The sequence below is a fragment of the Podarcis vaucheri genome (assembly GCF_965113315.1).
Source record: "Podarcis vaucheri genome assembly, chromosome: 2".
NCBI classification, from domain to species: domain Eukaryota; kingdom Metazoa; phylum Chordata; class Lepidosauria; order Squamata; family Lacertidae; genus Podarcis; species Podarcis vaucheri.
Genome location: NC_138760.1, coordinates 131,536,035 through 131,554,379, shown reverse-complemented (window position 1 = coordinate 131,554,379; position 18,345 = coordinate 131,536,035). Strand labels below are relative to the sequence as shown.

General features: G+C 45.7%; 2 protein-coding genes and 2 long non-coding RNA genes across 7 annotated transcripts in view; 3 read left to right on the top strand and 1 right to left on the bottom strand.

The window, feature by feature from the left end:
- Window positions 1-16,833, top strand: part of LOC309525818 (uncharacterized protein) — a 106,673-nt gene extending 89,840 nt beyond the window's left edge. For 3 of the 4 annotated variants that reach the window (XM_082211417.1, XM_082211418.1, XM_082211416.1), the window contains exons 2-3: window positions 8,550-8,723; window positions 15,459-16,833. In XM_082211417.1, coding sequence (XP_082067543.1) covers window positions 8,591-8,723; window positions 15,459-16,345 — 1,020 coding nt within the window. In that variant the 5' untranslated portion in view covers window positions 8,550-8,590 and the 3' untranslated portion in view covers window positions 16,346-16,833. Of the gene's footprint in view, window positions 1-7,809; window positions 8,724-15,458 lie in introns of those variants that run through there. The other variant, XM_082211415.1, reaches the window with a different exon arrangement.
- LOC309525845 overlaps window positions 1-17,752 on the top strand; it is a 39,984-nt gene extending 22,232 nt beyond the window's left edge. The window contains exon 2 of the long non-coding RNA XR_014216541.1: window positions 17,062-17,752. This is a non-coding gene — a long non-coding RNA (uncharacterized lncRNA). The remainder of the gene's footprint in view (window positions 1-17,061) is intronic.
- LOC309525763 (uncharacterized protein) overlaps window positions 1-17,752 on the top strand; it is a 28,638-nt gene extending 10,886 nt beyond the window's left edge. Inside the window, exons 3-4 of the mRNA XM_082211278.1 lie at window positions 1,604-2,585; window positions 17,299-17,752. The gene's annotated coding sequence lies outside the window, so the exon portion shown is untranslated. The remainder of the gene's footprint in view (window positions 1-1,603; window positions 2,586-17,298) is intronic.
- On the bottom strand, window positions 53-17,374 carry LOC309525850. The gene is made up of 2 exons (XR_014216545.1): window positions 17,259-17,374; window positions 53-2,513 (listed from the first exon to the last, which is right to left on the bottom strand). It is a non-coding gene; the product is annotated as an uncharacterized lncRNA (long non-coding RNA).
- Window positions 17,753-18,345: the final 593 nt, after the last annotated feature.

Genomic DNA, 18,345 nt, shown 5'->3' with positions numbered 1-18,345 from the left:
CCTTTCCTCATACGAGATCATAGCTTGTGTTATGAACAGTTTCAGGAGTTGCACTGCATCCCCTTTTGCTGGATGTACCTTTTTCTCTGCCGATAATTCCCACACCAGCTCATCCCAACGCAGCCTTGTCTTTCCATGGAGCTCTTTCTCTCTCCTCCTGTTCTTCCCTTACCTGCTCAACAGAACCTTCTGCCACTCCCAGAGACTCCTTTCCAACGACTCCCAGCTTATGACCCACACATTCACCTCAGTCCCTTTTTCTGGAACCCTTCTTGGTCTTCAATGCCAAGGTGCTCCATGTCTGAATGGAGAGTAGAGCTGCAGAAGTTTGTTTGGAGTGAATGCATCTGGTTCTCCATAAATCAGGCAGAGGCAAAGTTCATTGGCAAAAGAAGAACTTTCTACTAAAGGTTTTTCAGCTTCGTTACAGAACAAAGCTTCAGGGGACTTAGCAGATGTGAAAGTTAGAAAATGAAAGTAAGAAAGAGAAACCAGCCCACTGAGCTCACAGATTTATCTTTCTGGCTCGGTGTGACCTTGAGATAACAAAACACAAATCGTAATAAATCCAGTTGCCTCAGCAGAAAAGGACAAAACCTTCTGGAAGGAACCAGTGTTTTCCAGTATTTTTGGATTCCGCCCTCGGGATTTTATCTGTGACATTTTGTTCCACTGCCAGAAAAGCATCTTTAGCTCCCTAGTTCCTGTGGCAACACTTTGGTCCAAGTTTCAAACTTTTTAAATTAGCACGGTGGTTAGCTTGTTGCAGGCTTGTTAAGCCTCTTTGAATATAGGATTTCTGGTAAGATCCCTTCTACTCCCTCATAAAAAGACACTACACAATCTTGTTAAAGTCAATATAAAAGTAGTTTACTCATTCAGTTCACAGATGCATCCCTGAAGGCAGACTTGGGTTACAAAAGTGTCTAACTATATGAACTATCCCATAAGGGTGTTAGTCCCAAGTGACTGCAACTGAGCTGTCACTTCTCCTAACATATAGAAAGACAAAATGGAGAAAAAGATCAGAACGTGGAGGACATGTGCTCCTCTACCCAGAATAGGCCACACCTACTTCAAGTCACATGTAGTGGAAGTCTGTCCCAGCTCAGGAGGAAACAGGAAGTTTTCTCCTGAGTAGTAGAAAACATCCCCAAACATGTCCACTGTAGAAATGTTGTACTTGACTGCTATAAGTTTCACATCCCACAGGAAGGGAGCCTGGGTGTCACCGGGTCCTGCCCCCTGCAAGTCAGGAATCTCGTCCAAGACAGATGGTCATCCAACCTCTGCTTTAAAAACTCCATGGAAGGATAGCCCAGCACCTACCAAGGGAGTCTGTTCCACTCTGGAAGAACTCTTCCTGTCCTAAAGTATTTCCTGAGGTTTAGATGGAATCTACTTTCTTGTAACTTGAAGCCATTGCTCCATCCTGAACACCTTGCTTCATCCTGCAGGTGACAGCCCTTTCATAACATGTATACGTTGTAGAAAATAACAATTCAATAAAACTTCATTTGGATGATTCCGATTTCTTTTAAGCCTATGGCCTAGCTTAACTGAAAAGGCCTGTGCCTGCTTACCTTTGATGGAACAGAACGAGCTGCTTTTAGGTAATGTATGTAGCAAATGTCTGTTCCAGAACCCTGAAAAGAAAAAAAGTTGGAGTTGTATGCATGGAAAGAGAATCAGCCAGGCATGGCAATTGTGATTTATCTTGAACTGTTTTGTAGATGGATGAAAGAGGACGTTGTAAGACATTTAGTGGTTAGGAATATTAGCCAAAGTCTTAAAAAAGAAAAACACAAAAAAATAGTTATATGTCATCACACGATTATATGATGAGGGCTTATCTGAAGAGCCAAATGATTTTGGTTAGCTCAGGATGATGACATTGGGGTGCAACTATTAAGATTGCAGCGATCCTTTGGTGAATAGGAATGATGTGCAATTTGCCATTCCATCCCCAAAAAAACCTAGAACCCGAAACACCTTGGGGGATCTCACATTAGAAATCATGACCGTAAAGAGAAAGAATATGAATAACAACTGGGCAACATATAAGGATTACTGGAAGAGTAAAATAATAAACCTAAATTGAAAGAATATAATAAAGTTAGAAATATTTGAACAATTGGCTGCAATTTTTTTCAAATTAATCAGAGATTGGCAAAAGATAAAAAGGATTTGAAAAAGAAACTTCAAGATTGGATGAGTACTTAATCCAATCTAAAAGTAAACGTATTTCCAAATTATATGATTTGCTCCTAGAATGAGAGGTAAAGGAGGAGCAAGTGAAAACAGCGATGGTAATGTAGGCGTAGGATTTAGGGGAAAATATGATGAGCCTGTGGAAATGGCTGTGGAAAAGGGATATTAAATTTACGGCATTCCACAATTTAAGAGAGGATGTAATGATAATGCAATACAGATGGTATCTGACCCCGGTTAGACTGGCAAAAATGTATACAAACTAGTGATGTTTGTTGGAGATGCAACAACGGGGCAGGAACCTTTCTACACATGTGGTGGGAATGCAAAGAGATAGTGGAATTCTGGGAAAAGATTTACAATGAGTTGGAAAAGTGATTAAGGGATGGGCTATCTTTTGATGAGTGTGGAAAGAGCTTTCGTCACTGTTACACTCTCACTTTCCATCAAGGAATTCATACAGGGGAGAAACCATATCAGTGTTTGGAATGTGGATAGTGCTTCCGGGAGCAAACCAAGCTCACTTCCCATCAAAGAATTCATACAGGGGAGAAACCCTTTCAATGCCATGAGTGTGGAAAGAGCTTTCATCATAGTTCCAGTCTCATTTTCCATCAAAGAATTATAAAGGGGAGAAACCATATAAGTGTTTGGAATGTGGAAAGAGCTTCTGGGAGGGGGCCAAGCTCACTTCCCATCAAAGAATTCACACAGGGGAGAAACCCTTTCAATGCCATGAGTGTGGAAAGAGCTTTGGTCACAGTTCCTATCTCAAGACCCATCAAAGAACTCATACAGGTCAGAAACCATATCAGTGCTTGGAATGTGGAAAGAGCTTCAATCGGAAAGATGTTCTCACTTCCCATCAAAGAATTCATACAGAGTGGAAACCAAAAGAAAAACTAACGCAAACATTATTAAACAACTTTCACAAAACATATTTGTATAGAAAAGAGAAAGGGCGGGGGAGAATAACTAAAAATACCCTTTATCACTTTTGTATCATATATATTATATCATTTGTCAACACATAGAAAGGTAGGCTTCCCCCAGCTCTCCCCTGGGTGCCCCCCTACTCCTCGTCACCCACACAGAGTGATTCTTACTCTGTAGCAATAATTATTCAGAATATGCTCTCCAGGATAAACCCAGCTGTATTTATTATCCAGTAACCTTCAGCAAGATGGCACTTTCCCTACATTGTGCCCGCATAGCCCAGCCTTGCAATCTTAACCACTCAGACAGTGGTCCAGTGGCGCAGCGGCAGCAGGGGTCCCCTATTAGCTAAAGTGGTGCTTCAGTTTAAGAACAGTTTCAGGTTAAGAACGGACCTCCAGAACGAATTAAGTACTTACCCTGAGGTACCACTGTAATACAAATTAGTATTTCTCCAGTTTCTAGGTCCAGTTTCTATAAAGCCTTATTAAAACTGTTCCAACAAATCTCAGTCAAGTCACAGTCCAAAATTATTGTGTCTTTTAATGTTCATCCAATCCTGCTTCCTCTTCTTTTACTAATCTTCTTTCCTAATCCACTGGGGGGTGGGGAAGAAGGCATATTAAATCTCTTTCCTCATACGAGATCGTAGCTTGTGTTATGAACAGTTTCTTCCTCCTGTTCTTCTTTCACCTGCTGAACAGAACCTTCTGCGCCACTCCCAGTGACTGCTTTCCAATGACTCCCGGCTTACAACCCACACATTCACCTCAGTCTCTCTTTCTGGGACCCGTCTTGGTCTTCAATGTAAAGGTGCTCCATGTCTGGATGGGGAGCAGAGCTGCAGAAGCTTGCTTGGAGTGGATGCATCTGGTTCTCCATAAATCAGGCAGAGGCAAAGTTCATTGGCAAAAGAAGAACTTTCTACTAAAGGTTTTTCCAGTTTCTCCTCTCAGGATTTTAGCCATGACATTTTGTCCCACTGCCAGAAAAGCATCTTTAGCTCCCTAGTTTCTGTGGCAACAATTTGACTCAAGTTTCCATCACAGAATCGTAGAATGGGAGAGTCAGAAGTGTGGGGATGTTTAGGGAGGCAGGAGAAGGATATATTGTTTACTAATACAGTGGTACCTCGCAAGACGAAATTAATTCGTCTTGGGTTGGCCTAGGGTGTGGTTGTTCATTTGTGGTTGGCTGTGGTGGTCTTTGTTTTCATGGGTGAGTGGGGTGGGTGGGTGTTTTGGATCAGGTTAGCCACATTGATTTGTATGCTGTAGGTGGGTTTTTGTCATTGTCTTGTTGGGCTGTCAAAATAATGTTGTTGGGCTGTGTTTGTGATAAAGGGGAGTCATACTGGGGTGATGGCGTTTGTTCAACACTGATCTTTTTAAAAGAAACTAATAACAATAGTAAACAACTGTGAGGTTGGACCCCAACAGATATCTAGTCCCACCCCCTGCAATAAAGAATCCCTGACATTTGGCCTTGCAGCCTCTGTTTGGAAAACCTCCAAAGAAAGCAATTCTGACACTGGTGGTTTAAAAACAGAGATTGGGGAAGGAGTGTTTGCTGACACTGAAGATCTAGAGAATCATTTAATTTAATTTTACTTCTTAACGCAGGAGTGCTGGAAAGGAGACAAATCAAGGGTGTGTGGGTGTGTGTGGGCATAATAATTAACTCATGCCCAGGTTGGGAAATGCCGCATCAGCGCCACAGCGAAATGGGTGCAGTTTCCCAGCCTTACTTGTGGCGCCTGTGAAATGGGTATATCACAGTGAGGCTGAATTTAGAGGTGCTTCAAGGTGAAGGAGAAGCAGGGATGGGAAGGGGGCAGGCTGGGCTTTGCAAAGGGCCTGGTTTTTATTTTAAGGGTGGCGGTCTTATATTGGGGGTCTCCAGACCCAGCACCTTGAAGACCAGGCCGGCCTCGACCTCCGGGGGCAACTTGGACTCCAGGGCAGATTCTTCCAGGCGTCTCCCGGGTGGGGGCAGGAACAAAATGGCAGGGCGCTGCTTGAGGGCACTGGGCATGACTGAGCCTCTGCCCCCAGCCTCCTCCAGGATCCAGCAGCCCAGCTTGGCCACCGGGGGCGAGGATCTGCCGAAGGAGGCTCCTGCGAGGAGGAGGAGAAAAAGGGGGTGGACTAGATGGTCCCTGGGTGTGATTCTAGGAGCGGAAGGGCCTCGGGAGAGCCCCAAATCATCATCATCAGCAGCAGCAGCAGAATCTGGGTCCGGACCAAGGGGACCCCTCCCACCTAGCCCAGCCTCCTGGCAGCAGCCGACCCTGTGCCCCCCCCCCGGGAACTCCGCAAGCAGGAGCGGAAGAGCATCCTCCCCTTCTCCTTCTCCCCCGCTCCAAGGTAGACTGGCTCTGTCCATGGAGGATCCCCTTGGGCATCGCTGGGGACAAAGCAGAGCCCAAGGGGACCAGGCTCCCCCCAAGCGAAGAGGCCCTCCTCAGGGCGACGCTTCCAGGAAAGCGGAGGGGCTATCCCGGACCACCTTCCCCTCCTCCTCCCCGCGCCCTCCCGGATCCTGGCCATGCCGCCCCACCTCCCCCCGCCTGGACTAGGTGACCCTCAGGGGTCCCTTCCACCTCCAAAATTCTACGGTTCTCTGAATTCTAAGTGAAATATACTCAGAGTCGCAAAGTGATTTCATGCTCTTTATTCAGCTCATAGTGGTGAGGAGGAATGAATGAAAGTCCCCTCAAAGTATCTGCTTTATATACATTATTTACACCATGGGCTGCACATGATTGGCTAATTCCAGAATTCTACTGTAAGCCAATCAGGTTGTGGATTCACTTATATCTGGAGCAGGATTGGGTGGTTCCTGCCAACCAACCAATCATACTGCTGCATTGTTCTAGGACCAATCAGACTGCTGCATTCTGAATCCTATTGTTCTAGGACCAATCAGACTGCTGCAGTTTGGATCCTATTCCACTCAGTACATAACACTCAGATTCTGAAGTTGAATCGGAACCAGCGGGAAACAAGCTGCCTCCTCCTCCAGAATTTGGGGGGGGGGGCGGGAGGGAGAGCAGCGGGGGGGGGGCGCCCCATCTGACCTTGGCGCCTCTGAGTCTTCCTGCCTGAATGCAGAACCCGACCTTCGTCCCCGCTGAAGGTCACTTTCTAAGTCTGGAGCGAGGTCTCCCACTGGGGGGGGGGGTGTCCTGATTTATTTATTTGCATTTAACAGATTCACAGGGGGGTCGAGGGTCCTCCAGTCCAACCCTTTGCGGTGCCTAAAGTGGGGCTTGAACCCAGGACCCTCCAGTCGAGAGTCTCCTGCTTTGCCAGCGGAGGCTTTTGCTCCCAAGGGACCCTCCTAATATTGCAACAGACTTTCCCTCTGCGAGTGAGCAGGGGAAGCATTATTATTATTATTTTATTTGCCCCCCACCCGTCTGGGCGCAGGGCACTAAGCGGCCTCTGAGCCGAGAATCTCAGAGAACTCTGCACATGCCCCGGAGCACCCGGGTTCTGGGAGGGAAGGAGGACAGCCAGCCAGCCCGGGGGCTGTGCTCAGCTTGCGAAGGGTTAAAGGGAACGGAGCCGGAGTCCTAGAGAGGACAGGAAGTGGAGAGGCGGGGCGGGTCCTCCAGAGCCGAGTCCCCTCCCTCCGTGTCTCTTGTCTCCTCCCCGCGCTGCCTCGGTTTCCCTCCTGGGAAGAAGAATCCGGGGGTGAGTCTCCTCCTCTCTCTCCCCCCTTGGGGGGCCCATGGGAGAAGGGGGTCCCGGGGCTGCAGGGGGAGACCCCCGAGTCTGGGGGCAGAGGGGGGTCCTGCCCCCCCATTCCTCTCTGCCAAGCCTGGGAGGGGGCCAGTTTCCAGGGGGGGGTCTGCAGCTCTGCTCTTCTTTGGGGAAGGAGGGAGGGGTCCGGGGGGGGAGAGGGCATGCCCCCAGAATGCCCCCCCTTCCAGGGGAGGAGCCCCTGCCAGGCCGGCCTCCCCCCCCCCTGCCAGATCCTCCTCCAGGTCAGCTCAGGTCTCCAGCCCAGAGCCTCAGGGGAAGCCTCTCTGGGCAGCAGGGGCCACGCCTGGGGCTCCTCCGTGGAGAAGAGGGGAGAGCCAGAGGGCTGAGCTGGCTGCACTGGGCTTGCCAGGGTTCAAGGGAAGGGAGCTGCCTTCCTTGAGAGGAGAGGGGGGAAAGCCGCCTGAAGGACCCCAAGATCTTGTCCTGAAGGGGGTGAGGCGATGCAGGGAGGAGAAGGAGGGGGCTCTGGGTGGCAGGTCTGCCAACCTTTCTCTCTCTGATCCCAGAGTGAGCGTTCAAGGATGTTCCCCATCCTGGAGTTTCTCTGCAGCTGCTGCTGTTGCAGAATGTTTTATTTACATTAAACTTATAACTTCCACAGTGCGTAGGTAAAACTGGAACTCCAACCCGCAGGAGCCAGGGATTGGACAGACTTTTCTAAAGGGAACTAAGACAATCTATACGGAATATATGGCAAGCATGATTGTAAATAATGCTCTCTTAGAGAAATGTAAGATACAGAAGGGGGCATTTATTTATGTATTATCAAGAAGAATAAAGCAAGGATAAAAGGCACCTACTCCCCACCTTCTGGGACAAAAGAGGGATTATCAGTCATTGTGTGGCTCCTACTACTAACAAAATAGACTAGTTCTATCAAGCTACCCTAAGCCTTTGGGAATCTTGTCACAAGAGGAGTGTAAAGCTCACCTCTGGAGTTTTTGGAGGATATACATGCCTGGTGTCCTTAAGAACACTGCAGATTTAGGACATGGGGAAGATCTGTACTTTGATGGCTTCCGTCCCAGGGTGGGGGCCACATTTTGGGACTGGAGACTTGTGAAGATGGTGTATAAGCACAGACGATATCTAAGGAGGAGGGGTGTATTAGTCTCATGATATTTCAAAAATGTGGCATCACCGGCTCCTCTGCTTCCACATACAGATTTGGACCCCATGCAACTCCTGACAGAGGTGGATACGGCCACAACATCTGCCTGGCTTGTGATGAGAGAGCTCAAAGATTGTGAACAGGGCTCTCCATACAAAGCACCTAGCATGGGGGCACCTACATGTAATATCTACTCTTCTCTTTTCTGCCCATGCTCTGGAGTTTCAGTTTTCAGGCTTGCGGACAGGACGGTGACTGGTTTTGGTACCAAGTTCTGTCAGTTATCCCCACTGAGTTCAATGGGATCTACTCTCAGGTCACTACTGTGCAGACCATGCCAGGCTTGCATGTGGGGTGAGGAGCATACAGAAGAAATTGGAATCACTGGAGATGTTTAGAAATGGGGCTTCTCTTGGGAAGGGGCTGCCCCATTTGTGCTTCTCCAGGGGCAGGAGAATATCTAGGGCAAGAGAATCCCTGCAGGGCCTCTGAGGCTCCCTTTGTTTCTTCCTCTCTCCCAGGACCCTGCAGCTTGTTTTGGCTTCTTGACTCCTCAGGAAGGATGAAAGAGATGGATCCTGCAAAGCTCGTAAGGATGGAAGGGGGAAGATGGACAGTTGATCTGGTCAGGTTGTCTCCTGCATCCCTTCGCACAACCTCTGAGCGTTCCCTCCCAGGGACCTCTGAGAGATCTGGTGAGTTCCAGCAGAGGGGAGATGCGGACATGGCTGGATGGAGCTGGAGAGGTATTGGGGCTTGCTCAGGGGGGCACCATTTCGGGCTCCTCTGCCTGTCTGCCTGCCTGCGCCTTTGTCATCTGCAGGCAATTTGAGCTAGGAATACATCACAGCTCCCCGACCACCATGATGTATCGGCAGCTCAAAATGTCTAAAACCAGCACCGTGATTGAATGCTCTACCTGTTGGGATACTGCCAGGGAGACAAAGTCCATCATGGCCGCACATCGCCTCCGGACGTCCATCGATCTCCCGTAGACACGCAGTATCAGCAATTAGCGACACGAGCTCCAGAAATAGCTTGCCACATTCCAGAGCTTATGCACATTCTTATCAGCAGATAATGCACAGCAAAAGATGCATGCAGGAGAGCATATTTACAAGTTTATTCAGCGTTGGTCAGAACAAAGAAAAACATGACTGCCTGCTTCAGTGTCTCTGACACACACAGAGAGAAATGAAAGCAACAGAAAACAAACATCCTGTGCACAGGAAATACGCAGACTCTGTGACTCACAAAAGCCTGCTCCCTTTTAAGGTGGAATGGAAATATCCTAACATCCTCCCCCTTTCCGTGTAACCTGTAGTACCTGTGGTTCAACCCAATTGCAACCTTTGTACATAAACTGCCTTCAATAAACCTTAAGCTGTTCTCTGTTAACAACCTTAGACAACAGATCAGCAGGAATTTCATTTCCTGGCATGTAGGACACCTGAATGAGTCCTTTCTGAATACACTCTCTTGCACGATGTAGCTTAATCTGCAAGTAATTGGTTCTTTGCTTGCAACTCTCTGAGTTCAGCAAAGCCAAACAGGATCTATTGTCTTGATACACTTGTATAGGACATTTCACAGAAACTCCGATGTCCTTAAACAGTTGAATCAACCATTCACAATCCATGAGTGAAAATGACAGAGCATTGAGTTCTGCTTCACAGGAACTTAGGCTCACTGTCGTCTGCTTTTTGCACAACCAGTCAAACAGACAGTGGTTGTACATGTAGCATACTCCAGAAGTGCTTGTACCATCCGTGGTATCACTTCCAAAACTAGCATCTGCAAAGATTTCAAGACCTCCAGTCTTCTGACTGGTGAACCTCAGCCTGTAGTGCATAGTCCCTTTCAAATAGCGGGCTATGCGCTTCAGAGCTTTCCAATCCAGAACAGTAGGATTGTTAGCATGTCTGCTAAGCAGGTTGGTGCTTACAGCTATGTCAGGTCTTGAGCATCTAGCAATGAAATTCAACTTGCCTAGAATGCATCTGTACAGCGTAGTGTCAGAAAACACTTCAGCAGTACTATCTACCTGGTAACCTGTCACCATCGGTGTGTCTGCTGGGTTTGCATCAACCAAATTCAACCTGGTTAATACATCAGCAATTTTCTGTGTTTGGTGTACCAGAAAATTACCTGCTTGGTCCCTCTCTACCTGCAGAGAAAGATAGTTGGATACCTCACCAAGATCCTTCATGTCAAAGTGCTCCTTCAGCTGAGCTAGGGAGCTTTGGTACAAAGCCTGATTCTTCCAAAACATCAGAAGATCATCAACAAAACATAAACAATACAGTTTGTTTTGTCCCTCCACCTTGACAAACACACATGGATCAGCTTTGCCCTGGTGAAAACCTAGAGAAAGCAACGTCTCAGTGAGTTTTGTGTTCCAACACCTAGCACTCTGCTTGAGACCATATAAGGATTTCCAGAGTTTACAGACCATTTCCTTCTGTATCTGCATTCCATCAGGTGGAAGCATATACAGCTCCTCCCCCAAAATCCCGTACAAAAAAAGCTGTATTAATGTCATGATGGGAAACATGCAGTTTCTCCTCTGCAGCAATCTTGAGCATCAGTTGAATGCTCTCATACTTGACGGTGGGTGAGTAGGTCTCGTGGTAATCCTGTCCTGGTACCTGTGAAAACCTCTGGCAACCAATCTGGCTTTGTGTCTGACAACCTTGCCATTCTGGTCTGTCTTGGCCTTGAAGACCCATTTGCTGCCAACCAGTCTCATTCCTGGGACTACCGATACCAGTTCCCAAGTTTGGTTCCTATTCAAGGAATCAACTTTAGCCTACATGGCATTAAGCCAAGGCTCAGCATCTTTAGAGGTTAACTCCTGAACCTCTTTGAAGCTTGAAGGCTCCCACACTTTCTCTGAGCTACTAAGAACAGCAGTTGCTGTCTTAGCAAACTCATCAACAAATCTCTTTGGAGGTTTGCCCTTCGTGGCTCTCTCAGATCTGTGTACTAGACGCAAGTCTTCTGGACTCATCTCCTCTCTCTTAGGAGAAAAGTGACCAATGGTGAACAGTGGTTCTTCCAGTTCATTGTCAGACGCATCAGATGGTCTGACTGAGGCCTTTGCGCTCTTGTAGTCCACTGTGTCATCACTGTCGCTGACATCAGCGGCAGCGCCGCCCACTGAGCTGGAATCCAAACTCTGATCATCATCATCCTCAGCTTCCTCAGCACCATCTGCTTTTTTCACATCACCTTCATCTTCCTCTGGGTAACTCTGGAAAATTCCCCCATTTCCCCCCCACTTAGGATTGTACTCAACACTCCTTGTGAACTTTATGGACTTAGAGTCAGTCATCCATACCCTGTATGCACCTTTTTCGTACCCCATGAACAAACCATGTGCCCCACGCTTCCCAAGCTTGTTGCTCTGTGGGGTGTGTACCCACATGTCAGAACCAAAGATTCTCATGTGCTTGACGTGAGGTTTCTTACCAAACATCTTCTCAGAGGGAGTGCAACCAATAGGTGATGACAATCTGCGATTAAAGGTGTAAACAAAATTCGACAGAGCCTCCCCCCAAAACTTCTCAGGGAGTTTGGCATCATGCAACAAGGTTTTCAGGCCTTGAAGCAAAGTTTGATTTGCTCGCTCCGCAAGCCCATTCATCCATGGCGATCTAGGCGTTGACAAGTCATGCTGGATTCCCTTCTCAGTCAGGAAAGCTTCAAACTGCTGAGAAGTGAACTCCCCGCCCCGATCAGTAAAGAGACAGCCGATACGTTTACCGTGAACATTCTCCAACCAAGCACAGAATGCCTTGAACCTAGGAAATGCTTGTGATTTCTGCTCGAGCATAAACACATGAATGTACCTGGAAAAAGAATCAGTTAGAACCATGAAGTACTTTGCTCCACCCAAAGAGGGCGCAAGTGGACCAACCAGGTCTGCGTGGACTAGCTGGTAGGGTTTGGAAGCCTGCCTGCTAGACTCCTTGCCTTTTGGAGCAACCTTCACCTTGTTCTCTGCACAAGATACACATTTCATGTGAAACTTACAGGGTTTGATGTTCAAACCCTCAACCAACTCTGTCATCTTGGTCAATGCCTGCCACGACAAGTGACAAAACCTTCTGTGTGCATCATGAATGCATCCTGCATGAAGAACTTTGTTAGTTTGTGCAACACAACAAGAATCAACATTAGACACAACAGCACCATTGTCATCATAAGTTATACAGAACAAACCATCTATAAACTTTGCATGCAAAATGTCCTCTTTGCCTTTCCTGATGACACAGACGCTCCTCTTGAAGGAAATCTCAAAACCACGCCCAGTCAGCTGTGGGACACTGAGCAAATTGTCTGCAGCACCTGGAACATAAAGTACATCTTTGATGGTTGTATGCAGACTTGCCAGTTTCACAGTCCCTTCTCCTGCAATTCGTAACGCCTTTCCGTCAGCCAGGTGGATCTCTCTGTCTTGAGGCTTGAAGGAGATAAAAAGATGCTTATCTTTTGCGAGATGGTGGGTGCATCCAGAATCCACAATAAATCTGACCTTGGCCTTTGGAGCAGCTTTTGCAGCAAGCAAAACCTTGTTTTTCACCGGCGTGGGCTTTTGCTGCTTGCCCCCCTGCTCCTGGCCATCAGACTTGCCTTTAGCCTTTGGTGAAGCTGTGCCAGCAAACAAAGCCTTGTTTTTCCCTGGCTTGGGCTTTTCACCCCCCTTCTGCTCCGGGCCATCTGCAGGCATCTGTCTCTGTTTACTTCTGGCCTTCCAGTATCTGTGAGGATGACCTTGGCTCCCATGAGAAACAGAGCTCACAGCTGCCGACTCCTTCGCTCCCCCTGGAGGCTGGAATGCTGCCTGGGATGACATCACAGTCAGCTCCCCCTGCAGCTTGCAACTGGTACCCTCAGCATCCCTGCATTCATTCACATTCTGGGAAACAGCCAGGACCTCCGATGCAGTCAAACTCTGGGCTGGGATGATTGGCAGATGGGCTACTTTCAAAGCATTCCACATCTGACGTGCTGTAGTATTGCCAGCCAGCGTTTTAATTTCCTCCAGAGAGATGGATAAGACTATTACGTCTATGGCCTTCGAATGTTGGGCCTTCCATCTATCTGTCAGAGGAACTGGAGGGGCCTCACACACAGTATGCCACACTCCAAACTGTCATAGTAAACTCTCACACCACACAGCCCAGGTTTTATAATTGTGCCGATTTAGCTTTGGGCACTCAGCAGCCTCAGAAGCTTGGAAAAACTCCATTCCAGGTTTTTACTTGAGCCGTGAGTCTATTTCACTTCAGATACTTCTTATCTCGGCAGCTCATTAATCAGGAAGCCTTTGGCACGGCTCCCAGGCCCATTAGTCTGCCGGAGTTCAAAGTCTCTTGCCGCGGCAAACAGAAAAGCCTTATTTGCTTTCGCTTTTCCACACATACCTCAGCAATCTGTTGCAGTCTTACTCTCCTGTAAGTGCCATGAATCTGGGCCCGAAACCTTTTGTTGGGATACTGCCAGGGAGACAAAGTCCATCATGGCCCCACGTCGCCTCCGGACGTCCATCAATCTCCTGTAGACACGCAGTATCAGCAATTAGCGACACGAGCTCCAGAAATAGCTTGCCACATTCCAGAGCTTATGCACGCTCTTATCAGCAGATAATGCACAGCAAAAGATGCACGCAGGAGAGCATATTTACAAGTTTATTCAGCGTTGGTCAGAACAAAGAAAAACATGACTGCCTGCTTCAGTGTCTCTGACACACACAGAGAGAAATGAAAGCAACAGAAAACAAACATCCTGTGCACAGGAAATACGCAGACTCTGTGACTCACAAAAGCCTGCTCCCTTTTAAGGTGGAATGGAAATATCCTAACATCCTCCCCCTTTCCGTGTAACCTGTAGTACCTGTGGTTCAACCCAATTGCAACCTTTGTACATAAACTGCCTTCAATAAACCTTAAGCTGTTCTCTGTTAACAACCTTAGACAACAGATCAGCAGGAATTTCATTTCCTGGCATGTAGGACACCTGAATGAGTCCTTTCTGAATACACTCTCTTGCACGATGTAGCTTAATCTGCAAGCACTTGGTTCTTTGCTTGCAACTCTCTGAGTTCAGCAAAGCCAAACAGGATCTATTGTCTTGATACACTTGTATAGGACATTTCAGTATATCTTGTATAGCAGATAATGCACAGCAAAAGATGCACGCAGGAGAGCATATTTACAAGTTTATTCAGCGTTGGTCAGAACAAAGAAAAACATGACTGTCTGCTTCAGTGTCTCTGACACAGAGAGAAACGAAAGCAACAGAAAACAAACATCCTGTGCACAGGAAATACGCAGACTCTGTGACTCACAAAAGCCTGCTCCCTTTTAAGGTGGAACGGAAATATCCTAACAATGTCAGACAACTTACCGATCCACTGGGCAGCACTAGAAGCCACGACTCTTGAAAGTAACCTGATCCTGCGTTGCAAATTGACCGCAGATTGGGACTCCGTGTCTTGCCTTTTTCTTTTCTTTTTGGAATAACTTTTTATTTATTTTTAAAAACAAGGATCATAGGACTAATATACAAATATGTAGACGAAGTATGTATAACATATGGTTCACCATTAGTGTTCAGTGTATGAGTTCTAGGTTCCTGAATAGGTTTAAATTGAAAGAAAAAAAGGGAAACAGGAGGGAACAGAGAACATTCAACATTGCATAGCCGAATGCATAGTCAGGAACTCTAATGGCCGTTGTGTTTCGATTAAGTGTGAGTTATAGTCACTTTTCCTCTACTGTTACCAATGAAACAATACAGAGTTAGTCTACTCTTGAACATGGGAGGGAGGTTCAAACTGAAGAAAGTGATTTAGGTATAAAGACCAACCAGATTGAGATAACTGCTGGTGGGGAGTGTGCAGGTGAAGATGTTTCACAAACAATTTGCTGGATCTTGACCAGAGAGCTCTGCATAAGGAAGTCAAGGAGGAGAATTGTGGGGTCATGGACCCTCTTGGTAATGCTTCCTGTGGCATCATAATACCTGTTTTGAAATTAAGCAAGTAACTTCGGTTTTGAAATTCCATACATACCTCTATGTGATGAACCTCCACTATTTGGATGGAGACCAACACTGTTTTCTCTGCAATTTTTTTTCATCTAGTCATGCCTTTTAAAGCAATGACCAGGTTGTCTGAACTGGCCAGGCCTTCTTAAATGTCAGCCTCAGAGCTGTAAGGGAAATTGGAGATGGAGTGGATTCCAGGATTGAGCCAAACAAAATTTATCCCAGATAAAAACCAAGCAATATGTCAGTTAATACCAGCCAACAGTGAAAACTATAGTAAGGGCTCACATCTAACTCTCTTCAGTTCCTCCTCTATCACAAGCATTCATTAACTTTGTTCTTCCTGAGACTCTAATTAGCTTCTCTCTTCATTGCAGATGGTGATGAATTGGAAGGGAAGAACAAGGGGGACCACAACAGAATTCACATAGCAGAGAAGTCAGATAAATATACAAAGTGCGGAGAGAACATCTGCCAGAGCCCCCAGTCCACCTCACATCAAGGAAAGAGCTTTGTTCGGAGGGATAGAATCTCTTCACATGAAAGAACTAACAGCGGAGAGAAATTGTATCAGTGCAGAGAATGTGGGAAGAGCTTCACTCGGAAGAATGGTCTCACTTGCCATCAAAGAATTCATACAGGGGAGAAACCCTATCAGTGCTTGGAATGTGGAAATAACTTCCGTCGGAAGGAACATCTCACCTCCCATCAAATAATTCATACAGGGCAGAAACCCTATGAGTGCTTAAAGTGTGGAAAGAGCTTCAGTCGGAAGGATGGTCTCACTTCCCATCAAAGAATTCATACAAAGGAAAAACCTTTTCAATGCCTTGAGTGTGGAAAGAGCTTTCGTCACAGTTCCAGTCTCACTTCCCATCAAGGAATTCATACAGGGGAGAAACCCCATCAATGCTTGAAATGTGGAAAGAGCTTCAATCAGAAGGATGGTCTCAGTATCCATCAAAGAATTCATACAGGGGAGAAACCTTTTCAATGCCTTGAGTGTGGAAAGAGCTTTCGTCACAGTTCCGGTCTCACTTCCCATCAAGGAATTCATACAGGGAAGAAACCCTATCAATGCTTAGAATGTGGAAAGAGCTTCAGTCAAAGTTCCCATCTATCTGTGCATCATAGAGTTCATACACGGGAGAAATCCTATCAGTGCTTGAAATGTGGGAAGAGCTTTCGTCATAGTTCCGGTCTCACTTCCCATAACAGAATTCATACAGGGGAGAAACCCTATCAGTGCTTGGAATGTGGATAGAGCTTTCGTCAGAGAGGTGATCTCACTTCCCATCAAAGAGTCCATACAGGCGAGAAACCCTATCAGTGCTTGGAATGTGGAAAGAGCTTCAGTCAGAGGGTGCAACTCACTTCCCATAACAGAATTCATACAGGGGAGAAACCCTATAAGTGCTTGGAATGTGGAAAGAGCTTTCGTCAGAGAGGTGATCGCACTTCCCATCAAAGAGTCCATACAGGCGAGAAACCATATCAGTGCTTGGAATGTGGAAAGAGCTTTCGTAAGAGGTGGCAGCTTACTTCCCATCACAGACTTCATACAGGGGAGAAACCATATCCATGCCTGGAATGTGGAAAGAGCTTCAGGTACATGCAGGGTCTTAGTTTGCATCAAAAACTTCATACGGGGGAGAAACCATATCAGTGCTTTGAATGTGGAAAGAGCTTCAGCCAGGGGACCCATCTCACTTCCCATCAAAGAATTCATACAGGGGAGAAACCATATCAATGCTTAAATGAATAACAACTGGGCAACATATAAGGATTATTGGAAGAGGAAAATAATAAACTTAAATTGAAAGGATATAAGGAAGTTAAGAAATATTTGAACAAGTGGCTGCAGTTCTTTCAAATCAGAGATGACAAAAGAGAAAGAAAAAGGATTTGAGAAAGAAATTTCAAGATTGGATGAGTAGAATGGGAGGTAAAGGTGAAGTGAAGACAGCGATGGTAAAGTAGGCCCAGGATTTAGGGGAAAATATGATGAGCTAATGGGAACTGCTGTGAGACAGGGATATTAAATTTACGGCATGGTACAATTTAAGAGAGAATGTAACGAAAATGCAATACAGATGGTACCTGACCCTGGTTAGACTGGCAAAAATGTATAAAAACTGTAGTGATGTTTGTTGGAGATACAACAACGGGGCGGGAACCTTTCTACACATGTGGTCGGAGTGCAAAGTGAATAAGGAGTGGGCTATCTTTAAGGAATACATCAAAAGCTATGTGGAAAAAGTAGAACTTTTGACAGATATTGAGTGAATCCAGAACATGATTAGAGTGAAAGGAGAGTAAAGTTAAGATAGAAGAGATTAAATAAATAATGAAATGTGTTTAAGCCAATTGGAAAAATAAAGTAGTGTAACAAGAACGGCTGGAAGTCAAGTCACTTTGAGGGTATTCGTGTGGGGTTAGGTGTGTTGGTATGTATAGTATAGGTAGGTATAATATAATGTAGGTATGCTTTATGTTATGAAAATAAGGTATTGTGTAAATGTACATGTATGGGTTCTATATGTTAATAAAATATTTTAATAAAAAAAGGAATGATGTGCATTTTGGAAGTTTATTTTAAAAAGCATTTTATCAGATATGGTTCTTTGCAGGAACATTTGTATTTCAATAAAGGCCTATATTTCCACCTGGAGACTTCCTCCTTTTCTTTTGGGTTTCTGTGTGGATAACCTCCAGTCTGGGAACCTCTTTTTGAATTTCGACTACATATACATGACAGGATTTATTTTTTAAAAAATTGAAAGGGATTTATAATGAGACTGAATATAATTATTGGTAGAAACAACTCTTTAAAACATTCAAAAAATGAATCAGCAATACATTTTAAAAATAAATTTTTATTATCGTGAAGTTCAGTTTACAGATGGTTGGAAGGGCACAACATGTTGAAGCAGAGCCCATCTTTTTCTTTTTTTCAAATCATTTGTATTAATTTTCCAATAAAAAACATCCGATCCACATATCCAATCATAATCCAAATAAAACAAAAAAACTAAATTAAAAAAAGACCAAATTATAATCCAAATTGTAATTATTGATTTTTCAGGGCTCCCCATAGTCTGGACCTCTGAAGCATATCTCCAATTCCTGCCTCTCCTCGTTTTCATATTTTCCACATCCTGATTTTAATGCTTTAAAGTTCTCCGTCCCTGGCTCTACGATTCTCAATCATGTCAGAAATCATATAGCCTTTCGTCCTTTCATCTGACTCAACAAAAAACTTCC